The sequence below is a fragment of the Bufo gargarizans genome, unplaced genomic scaffold (assembly GCF_014858855.1).
Source record: "Bufo gargarizans isolate SCDJY-AF-19 unplaced genomic scaffold, ASM1485885v1 fragScaff_scaffold_746_pilon, whole genome shotgun sequence".
Lineage (NCBI taxonomy): Eukaryota > Metazoa > Chordata > Amphibia > Anura > Bufonidae > Bufo > Bufo gargarizans.
The window spans coordinates 182241-193438 of NW_025334177.1; the positions used below are offsets into that span (position 1 = coordinate 182241).

An 11198-nucleotide genomic window follows, 5' to 3' on the forward strand; every position below is an offset into this window, starting at 1 on the left:
AGGGGGCACTGTTATATGGGTGTTATATGAGGGAGTATTTTCTGGGGAGGGGGCACTGTTATATGGGGTGTTATATGAGGGGGTGTTTTCTGCGGAGGGGGGCACTGTTATATGGGGCATTATATGAGGGGGTGTTTTCTGGGGAGGGGGCACTGTTATATGGGGTGTTATATGAGGGAGTATTTCTGGGGAGGGGGCACTGTTATATGGGGCATTATATGAGGGGGTGTTTTCTGGCGAGGGGGCACTGTTATATGGGATTGTTATAGAGGGGTTGTTTTCTGGGGAGGGGGCACTGTTATATGGGGTGTTATATGAGGGAGTATTTTCTGGAGAGTGGGCACTGTTATATGGGGCTGTATATGAGGGGGTTGTTTTCTGGGGAGGGGGGCACTGTTATATGGGGTGTTATATGAGGGAGTATTTTCTGGGGAGGGGGCACTGTTATATGGGGCATTATATGAGGGGGTGTTTTCTGGCGCGGGGGCACTGTTATATGGGATGTTATATGAGGGGTTATTTTTCTGGGGAGGGGCACTGTTACATGGGGTGTTATATGAGGGAGTATTTTCTGGGGAGGGGCACTGTTATATGGGGTGTTATATGAGGGGGTGTTTTCTGGGGAGGGGGCACTGTTATATGGGGTGTTATATGAGGGAGTATTTTCTGGGGAGGGGGCACTGTTATATAGGGTGTTATATGAGGGAGGTATTTTCTGGGGAGGGGGCACTGTTATATGGGTTGTATTATGAGGGGTTGTTTTCTGGGGAGGGGGCACTGTTATATGGGGCATTATATGAGGGGTTGTTTTCTGGGGAGGGGGCACTGTTATATGGGGCATTATATGAGGGGTTGTTTTCTGGGGAGGGGGCACTGTTATATGGGGTGTTATATGAGGGAGTATTTTCTGGGGAGGGGGCACTGTTATATGGGGTGTTATATGAGGGGGTGTTTTCTGGGGAGGGGGCACTGTTATATGGGGTGTTATATGAGGGGTTGTTTTCTGGGGAGGGGGCACTGTTATATGGGGTGTTATATGAGGGAGTATTTTCTGGGGAAGGGGCACTGTTATATGGGGCATTATATAAGGGGGTGTTTTCTGGGGAGGGGGCACTGTTATATGGGGTGTTATATGATGGAGTATTTTCTGGGGAGGGGGCACTGTTATATGGGGCATTATATGAGGGGGTGTTTTCTGGGGAGGGGGCACTGTTATATGGGATGTTATATGAGGGGTTGTTTTCTGGGGAGGGGGCACTGTTATATGGGGTGTTATATGAGGGAGTATTTTCTGGGGAGGGGCACTGTTATATGGGGTGTTATATGAGGGGGTGTTTTCTGGGGAGGGGGCACGTTATATGGGGTGTTATGTGAGGGAGTATTTTCTGGGGAGGGGGCACTGTTATATGGGTTGTTATATGAGGGGGTGTTTTCTGGGAGGGGGCACTGTTATATGGGTGTATATGCGGGAGTATTTCTGGGGAGGGGGCACTGTTATATGGGTTGTTATATGAGGGGTTGTTTTCTGGGGAGGGGGCACTGTTATATGGGGGCATTATATGAGGGGTGTTTTTCTGGGGAGGGGGCACTGTTATATGGGGTGTATATGAGGGGTTGTTTTTCTGGGGAGGGGGCACTGTTATATGGGGCATTATATGAGGGGTTGTTTCTGGGGAGGGGGGCACTGTTATATGGGGTGTTATATGAGGGAGTATTTTCTGGGGAGGGGGCACTGTTATATGGGGTGTTATATGAGGGGGTGTTTTCTGGGGAGGGGGCACTGTTATATGGGGTGTTATATGAGGGAGTATTTTCTGGGGAGGGGGCACTGTTATATGGGTTGTTATATGAGGGGTTGTTTTCTGGGGAGGGGGCACTGTTATATGGGGCATTATATGAGGGGTTTTTTTCTGGGGAGGGGGCACTGTTATATGGGGTGTTATATGAGGGAGTATTTTCTGGGGAGGGGGCACTGTTGTATGGGGTGTTATATGAGGGGGTGTTTTCTGGGGAGGGGGCACTGTTATATGGGGTTATATGAGGGGTTGTTTTCTGGGGAGGGGCACTGTTATATGGGGTGTTATATGAGGGAGTATTTTCTGGGGAAGGGGCACTGTTATATGGGGCATTATATGAGGGGGTGTTTTCTGGGGAGGGGGCACTGTTATATGGGGTGTTATATGATGGAGTATTTTCTGGGGAGGGGGCACTGTTATATGGGGCATTATATGAGGGGGTGTTTTCTGGCGAGGGGGCACTGTTATATGGGATGTTATATGAGGGGTTGTTTTCTGGGGAGGGGGCACTGTTATATGGGGTGTTATATGAGGGAGTATTTTCTGGGGAGGGGGCACTGTTATATGGGGTGTTATATGAGGGGGTGTTTTCTGGGGAGGGGCACTGTTATATGGGGTGTTATATGAGGGAGTATTTTCTGGGGAGGGGGCACTGTTATATGGGTTGTTATATGAGGGGTGTTTTCTGGGGAGGGGGCACTGTTATATGGGGGCATTATATGAGGGGTTGTTTTCTGGGGAGGGGGCACTGTTATATGGGGTGTTATATGAGGGGTTGTTTTCTGTGGAGGGGGCACTGTTATATGGGGCATTATATGAGGGGTTGTTTTCTGGGGAGGGGGCACTGTTATATGGGGTGTTATATGAGGGAGTATTTTCTGGGGAGGGGGCACTGTTGTATGGGGTGTTATATGAGGGGGTGTTTTCTGGGGAGGGGTCACTGTTATATGGGGTGTTATATGAGGGGGACTTTTCTGGGGAGGGGGCACTGTTATATGGGGTGTTATATGAGGGAGTATTTTCTGTGGAGGGGGCACTGTTATATGGGGTGTTATATGAGGGAGTATTTTCTGGGGAGGGGGCACTGTTATATGGGGTGTTATATGAGGATGTGTTTTTCTGGGGAGGGGTCACTGTTATATGGGGTGTTATATGAGGGGGACTTTTCTGGGGAGGGGGCACTGTTATATGGGGTGTTATATGAGGATGTGTTTTCTGTGGAGGGGGCACTGTTATATGGGGTGTTATATGAGGGTGTGTTTTCTGGGGAGGGGGCACTGTTATATGGGGTGTTATATGAGGGAGTATTTTCTGGGGAGGGGGCACTGTTATATGGGGTGTTATATGAGGATGTGTTTTCTGGGGAGGGGTCACTGTTATATGGGGTGTTATATGAGGGGGACTTTTCTGGGGAGGGGGCACTGTTATATGGGGTGTTATATGAGGATGTGTTTTCTGTGGAGGGGGCACTGTTATATGGGGTGTTATATGAGGATGTGTTTTCTGGGGAGGGGGCACTGTTATATGGGGTGTTATATGAGGGAGTATTTTCTGTGGAGGGGGCACTGTTATATGGGGTGTTATATGAGGATGTGTTTTCTGGGGAGGGGGCACTGTTATATGGGGTGTTCTGTGGGGAGGGTTCTGATAAGGGGACACTGTTATATGCAGTAATTTTTTTCGAAGTTGAAGGTTGTTTGAGGTTGTGAACGGATGATCAGGCAGAGGCGCCTTATGGTCACTGCAGAGGGACGATCAGGCGGAGGCGGTTCGTGGTCACTGCAGAGGGACGATCAGACGGAGGCAGTTCATGGTCACTGCAGAGGGACGATCAGCCCTAGGCGGTTTATGGTCACTGCAGAGGGATGATCAGGTGGAGGCAGTTTATGGTCACTGCAGAGGGACGATCAGGCGGAGGCGGTTCATGGTCACTGCAGAGGGATGATCAGCCCTAGGCGGTTTATGGTCACTGCAGAGGGATGATCAGGTGGAGGCAGTTTATGGTCACTGCAGAGGGATGATCAGGCGGAGGCAGTTCATAGTCACTGCAGAGGGACGATCAGGCGGAGGCGGTTCATGGTCACTGCAGAGGGACGATCAGCCCTAGGCGGTTTATGGTCACTGCAGAGGGATGATCAGGCGGAGGCAGTTCATAGTCACTGCAGAGGGACGATCAGGCGGAGGCGGTTCATGGTCACTGCAGAGGGATGATCAGGCGGAGGCAGTTTATGGTCACTGCAGAGGGACGATCAGACGGAGGCGGTTCATGGTCACTGCAGAGGGACGATCAGGCGGAGGCGGTTCGTGGTCACTGCAGAGGGACGATCAGACGGAGGCAGTTCATGGTCACTGCAGAGGGACGATCAGGCGGAGGCAGTTCATGGTCACTGCAGAGGGACGATCAGGCGGAGGCGGTTTATGGTCACTGCAGAGGGACGATTAGGCGTAGGCAGTTTATGGTCACTGCAGAGGGATGATCAGGCGGAGGCAGCTCATGGTCACTGCAGAGGGACGATCAGGCGGAGGCAGTTCATGGTCACTGCAGAGGGACGATCAGGCGGAGGCGGTTCGTGGTCACTGCAGAGGGACAATCAGACGGAGGCAGTTTATGGTCACTGCAGAGGGACGATCAGGCGGAGGCAGTTCATGGTCACTGCAGAGGGACGATCAGGCGGAGGCAGTTCATGGTCACTGCAGAGGGACGATCAGGCGTAGGCAGTTTATGGTCACTGCAGAGGGATGATCAGGCGGAGGCAGCTCATGGTCACTGCAGAGGGACGATCAGGCGGAGGCAGTTCATGGTCACTGCAGAGGGACGATCAGGCGGAGGCGGTTCATGGTCACTGCAGAGGGACGATCAGGCGGAGGCAGTTCATGGTCACTGCAGAGGGACGATCAGGCGGAGGCAGTTCATGGTCACTGCAGAGGGACGATCAGGCGGAGGCAGTTCATGGTCACTGCAGAGGGACGATTAGGCGTAGGCAGTTTATGGTCACTGCAGAGGGACGATCAGACGGAGGCAGTTCATGGTCACTGCAGAGGGACGATCAGGCGGAGGCAGTTCATGGTCACTGTAGAGGGACGATCAGGCGGAGGCGGTTTATGGTCACTGCAGAGGGACGATTAGGCGTAGGCAGTTTATGGTCACTGCAGAGGGACGATCAGACGGAGGCAGTTCATGGTCACTGCAGAGGGACGATCAGGCGGAGGCAGTTCATGGTCACTGCAGAGGGACGATCAGGCGGAGGCGGTTCATGGTCACTGCAGAGGGACGATCAGGCGGAGGCGGTTCGTGGTCACTGCAGAGGGACGATCAGGTGGAGGCGGTTCGTGGTCACTGCAGAGGGACGATCAGACGGAGGCAGTTTATGGTCACTGCAGAGGGACGATCAGGCGGAGGCAGTTCATGGTCACTGCAGAGGGACGATCAGGCGGAGGCGGTTTATGGTCACTGCAGAGGGACGATCAGGCGGAGGCGGTTTATGGTCACTGCAGAGGGACGATTAGGCGTAGGCAGTTTATGGTCACTGCAGAGGGACGATCAGACGGAGGCAGTTCATGGTCACTGCAGAGGGACGATCAGGCGGAGGCGGTTCATGGTCACTGCAGAGTGATGATCAGACGGAGGCAGTTCATGGTCACTGCAGAGTGATGAGCAGACGGAGGCAGTTCATAGTCACTGCAGAGGGACGATCAGGCGGAGGCAGTTCATGGTCACTGCAGAGTGATGATCAGACGGAGGCAGTTTATGGTCACTGCAGAGTGATGATCAGACGGAGGCAGTTCATGGTCACTGCAGAGGGACGATCAGGCGGAGGCAGCTCATAGTCACTGCAGAGGGACGATCAGGCGGAGGCGGTTCATGGTCACTGCAGAGTGATGATCAGACGGAGGCAGTTCATAGTCACTGCAGAGGGACGATCAGGCGGAGGCGGTTCATGGTCACTGCAGAGGGATGATCAGGTGGAGGCGGTTTATGGTCACTGCAGAGGGATGATCAGGCGGAGGCGGTTTATGGTCACTGCAGAGGGATGATCAAGCGTAGGCAGTTCATAGTCACTGCAGAGGGACGATCAGGCGGAGGCGGTTCATGGTCACTGCAGAGGGACGATCAGGCGGAGGCGGTTCATGGTCACTGCAGAGGGACGATCAGGCGGAGGCGGTTCGTGGTCACTGCAGAGACACATGTAGACTGACATTCTCTGTAGAGGTCGGCTGCGTCCTCCTTGAGAATCTAAGGTGGACAGGGAATCTTCATCTGACCCCAGTGACCAGCCCTGTAGTTATGGAGCCCCGTGTGTCGTCTCTCATGTTTTCTCCGTGTATATGACGTGGCACATACCATGGTTCTTGTGTTCTGCAGTCTCCCCGACATCGTGGATCCCAACCTGAAGCAGCAGCTCTTCCTGTACAAGATCCCGAACATTGTCAAGAAGATGGCGGCGTTCTTCATGAGGCCGGTGGTGAGTATGTGTCATGACAAAGGCCTGAGGCTGCAGCACATGATGTCTACTGCCTTGGTCACATCCAGAGCTGCAGTCACAGTTATGCCTTTATGCCATGACTTATTCTCCAGTCACATCTAAAGCTGCAGTCACTGTTCTGCTCTTACGCCATGACTTATTCTCCAGTCACATCCAGAGCTGCAGTCACTGTTCTGCTTTTACGCCCTGACTTATTCTCCAGACACATCTAAAGCTGCAGTCACATCTGGAGCAGTATTCACCTTTTTTGGAGATGTTGTAGGCGCAGTGTTGCTGGAATTTTCCTGGCAACCGTCTCATATTCTGCATGTTTTGGCGCTGTCAGCTGATGGCGCAGTTTTTCGGACGCCCCTTCCTCGGAGTCTCACTGTCATTCACATCTTGTCTTAGTTCCCACGAATCGCCAATCACGTGGAGGCGCACTGTGGCTGCAGGTAAGATGGCGCTCATCTCACGTAATATCCGCCGCCTGGTGACGTCACGCTGCCTCCGTATCGGAGCTGAATTCCAGACTATGCCAATTAACTCTTTAACTGCTTGTATGTGCATGGCCAGATGGCGCAGCTAACCGCACGTGTCCAAGCCACGTTCACCAGTCACTGGCAGCGCAGGAACACTGTGTGACCACAGGAAGGGCGTAGCTGCTCCGCCTGGGCGTACCCTATTGCCCGTAGATGGCGGAGGATGAGGCGGATATAGCAGAGGACAGGTGGCTACAGTGGAGGACGGGTGGACGTGGCGGAGGACGGGTGGACGTGGCGGAGGACGGAGGTATATAGTGGAGGACGGCTGGATGTGATCGATCTCTTATCTTCTTGTTTTAGCTCTGTGAAGGATCTGTGGAAACACTACACAGCGATTAAGGTAATGTGGGGGTGCACACTGGGAGTAATGTAGGGTAATGTGGGGTTGCAGACTGTGGTAATGTAGGGTAATGTGGGGGTGCACACTGGGGGTAACGTAGGGTAATGTGGGGGTGCACACTGGGGGTAACGTAGGGTAATGTGGGGGTGCACACTGTGGAGTAACGTAGGGTAATGTGGGGGTGTACACTGTGGAGTAACGTAGGGTAATGTGGGGGTACACAGTGGGAGTAACGTAGGGTAATGTGGGGGTACACAGTGGGAGTAATGTAGGGTAATGTGGGGGTGCACACTGTGGAGTAACGCAGGGTAATGTGGGGGTGCACACTGGTGGGTAACGAAGGGTAATGTGGGGGTGCACACTGTGGAGTAACGCAGGGTAATGTGGGGGTGCACACTGAGGGGTAACTTGGGTAATGTGGGGGTGTACACTGTGGAGTAACGTAGGGTAATGTGGGGGTACACAGTGGAAGTAATGTAGGGTAATGTGGGGGTGCACACTGTAGAGTAATGTAGGGTAATGTGGGGGTGCACCCTGTGGATTAACGTAGGGTAATGTGGAGTAACGTAGGGTAATGAGGGGGTGCACACTGGGGAGTAACGTAGGGTAATGATGGGGTGCACACTGTGGAGTAACGTAAGGTAATATGGGGGTGCACTATGGGGGTAACGTAGGGTAATGTGGGGGTCCACACTGTGGAGTAAAGTAGGGTAATATGGGGTGCACACTGTGGAGTAACATAGGGTAATATGGGGGTGCACACTGGGGGGTTACGTAGGGTAATGTGGGGGGCACACTGTGGAGTAACGTAGGGTAATGTGGGGGCGCACACTGGGGGTAACGTAGGACAATGTGGGGGTGCACACTGTGGAGTAACGTAGGGTAATGTGGGGGCGCACACTGGGGGTAACGTAGTGTAATGTGGGGGTTCACACTGTGGAGTAACGTAGGGTAATGTGGGGGTGCACTATGGGGGGTAACGTAGGGTAATGTGGGGGTGCACACTGGGGGGTAACAAAGATTAATATGGGGGTGCACACTGGGGGTTAACGTAGGGTAATGTGGGGGTGCACACTGTGGTAACGTAGGGTAATGTGGGGGTGCACACTGGGGGGTAACATAGGGTAATATGGGGGTGCACACTGGGTCTTGTGGGGGGGTGATGATATTTGTGTTGGTTATGTGGGGGGGTGATGATATTCATGGCGGTCTTGTGGGGGGGTGATGATATTCATGGCGGTCTTGTGGGGGGGTGATGATATTCTTAGCGGTCTTGTGGGGGGGTAATGATATTCATGGCGGTCTTGTGGGGGGGTGATGATATTCTTGGCGGTTTTGTGGGGGGGTGATGATATTGATGGCGGTCTTGTGGGGGGGTGATGATATTCATGGCGGTCTTGAGGGGGGGTGATGATATTCATGGCGGTCTTGTGGGAGGTGATGATATTCTTGGCGGTCTTGTGGGGAGGTGATGATATTTGTGGCGGTCTTGTGGGGGTGATGATATTCATGGCGGTATTGAGGGGGGGTGATGATATTTATGGCGGTCTTGTGGGGGGGGTGATGATATTTATGGCGGTATTGAGGGGGGGTGATGATATTTATGGCGGTCTTGTGGGGGGGTGATGATATTTATGGCGGTCTTGTAGGGGGGTAATGATATTTATGGCGGTCTTGTGGGGGGGTGATGATATTTGTGGCGGTCTTGTGGGGGGTGATGATATTCATGGCGGTCTTGTGGGGGGGTGATGATATTCATGGCGGTCTTGTGGGGGGGTGATGATATTTGTGGCGGTCTTGTGAGGGGGTGATGATATTTATGGCGGTCTTGTGGGGGGGTGATGATATTTATGGCGGTCTTGTGGGGGGGTGATGATATTTGTGGCGGTCTTGTGGGGGGTGATGATATTCATGGCGGTCTTGTGGGGGGGTGATGATATTCATGGCGGTCTTGTGGGGGGGTGATGATATTGATGGCGGTCTTGTGGGGGGGTGATGATATTTATGGCGGTCTTGTGGGTTGTGATGATATTTATGGCGGTCTTGTGGGGGGGTGATGATATTCATGGCGGTATTGAGGGGGGTGATGATATTCATGGCGGTATTGAGGGGGGTGATGATATTCATGGCGGTCGACTCCTTACAGGAATATCGTTGCGACTTCATCTCGGAATGGCGGAAGCTCGGCCTGGACGCGCTCCTCTGCCCCATGCTCAGCCCGGCCTTCAATGTCGGTCACCCCGGGAAGCTCTTTGGTAAGTCTGTGGGTGAGGCTCTGGTCCGCCTCGTGTCTCGCCCGCCGGGTCTGACGGGGTCTTCTTGGTTTTCCGCAGCCGCCTTTGGCTTCACCATGCTCTTCAATATCCTGAACCTTCCGGTCGGGGTTCTCCCTGTCACCCGCGTTACCGCCGAGGACGAGGCAGAGCTGAAGCATTATAAGGGCTATTATAACGACCCCTGGGACAAGGAAGTGATCAAGGTGCGTGCCTCTCCCGCTCCCCGTGCGCGCCTCTCCCGCTCACCGTGCGCGCCTCTCCCGCGCCCCTTGCGCGCCTCTCCCGCGCCCCTTGCGCGCCTCTCCCGCGCCCCGTGCGCTCCTCTCCCGCGCCCCGTGCGCTCCTCTCCCGCGCCCCGTGCGCTCCTCTCCCGCGCCCCGTGCGCTCCTCTCCGCTCCCCGTGCGCGCCTCTCCCGCTCCCCGTGCGCGCCTCTCCCGCTCCCCTTGCGTGCCTCTCCCGCGCCCCGTGCGCGACTCTCCCGCGCCCCGTGCGCGCCTCTCCCGCTCCCCGTGCGCGCCTCTCCCGCTCCCCGTGCGCGCCTCTCCCGCTCCCCGTGCGCGGGCAGAGGGGGTGTTACCCTAACGACTGCCCCTTGTCTCTTTCAGGCCATGGAGGGGGGGGTGGGGCTGCCGGTGGCGGTGCAGTGTGTGGCTTTACAGTGGCAGGAAGAGCAGTGCCTGCGCCTGATGAAGGAGGTGGAGACGGCGACCCGAGGCCGCGTGGACCCCCCGCCATCCAGCTAGAGGGGCCACCCCGTAGCAGCCCTCCTCCTCAGTCACAGCCCCCGGTCGCCTCCTGCTTGTTAGTCGCTGTTCACACTGCGCAGGGTGGACACACCAGAAACCCCCCAGTGCAGCTGAATGGCGACGTGGCCCCTCCACTCCCATTGTAAGCAGCACTGGGGGTCCGGTGTGTACAGAGACCCAGGTTCTATTTGTGTCGAGGATTGGGGCAGCAATTAAAGGGTTAATCCAGCATGGCTGCCAGAACAGCGGAAAAATAAAAGGTGACCCCCCCCAACGTCTCCTGAGGTTTGCTTTAAATAAATAAATACTGACCCCCAATCATCATAAGGAAGTTGTGGACCCCCAAATCCCGCCACCCAATGGTGCCTGGCTGTGCACCCCCCGCCTGCCTAGTGATTGCCCTACAGACCCCACTATACCGTCATATGGCCCCCAGAGCCGTCAGCGGACAGGAAATGCCTCATACAGCCAGAGCCATGGCGCTCATCCTGGTCCATGTAATACCGCCATGTCCTGTAGAGAGGAGGAGCCGCTCATCCTGGTCCATGTAATACCGCCATGTACTGTAGAGAGGAGGAGCCGCTCATCCTGGTCCATGTAATACCGCCATGTACTGTAGAGAGGAGGAGCCGCTCATCCTGGTCCATGTAATACCGCCATGTACTGTAGAGAGGAGGAGCCGCTCATCATGGTCCATGTAATACCGCCATGTACTGTAGAGAGGAGGAGCCGCTCACCCTGGACCATGTAATACCGCCATATACTGTAGAGAGGAGGAGCCGCTCATCCTGGTCCATGTAATACCGCCATATACTGTAGAGAGGAGGAGCCGCTCATCCTGGTCCATGTAATACCGCCATGTCCTGTAGAGAGGAGAAGCCGCTCATCCTGGTCCATGTAATACCGCCATGTCCTGTAGAGAGGAGGAGCCGCACATCCTGGTCCATGTAATACCGCCATGTACTGTAGAGAGGAGGAGCCGCACATCCTGGTCCATGTAATACCGCCATGTCCTGTAGAGAGGAGGAGCC

General features: G+C 54.5%; 1 protein-coding gene across 2 annotated transcripts in view; it reads left to right on the forward strand.

Annotated features, from left to right (window-relative positions):
* Positions 1-10437, forward strand: part of FAAH (fatty acid amide hydrolase) — a 126863-nt gene extending 116426 nt beyond the window's left edge. For both annotated transcript variants that reach the window (XM_044273561.1, XM_044273562.1), the window contains exons 10-15: positions 6160-6259; positions 6671-6714; positions 7105-7144; positions 9291-9399; positions 9478-9623; positions 10027-10437. In XM_044273561.1, the coding sequence (XP_044129496.1) occupies positions 6160-6259; positions 6671-6714; positions 7105-7144; positions 9291-9399; positions 9478-9623; positions 10027-10164 (577 nt within the window). In that variant the 3' untranslated portion in view covers positions 10165-10437. The remainder of the gene's footprint in view (positions 1-6159; positions 6260-6670; positions 6715-7104; positions 7145-9290; positions 9400-9477; positions 9624-10026) is intronic.
* Positions 10438-11198: the final 761 nt, after the last annotated feature.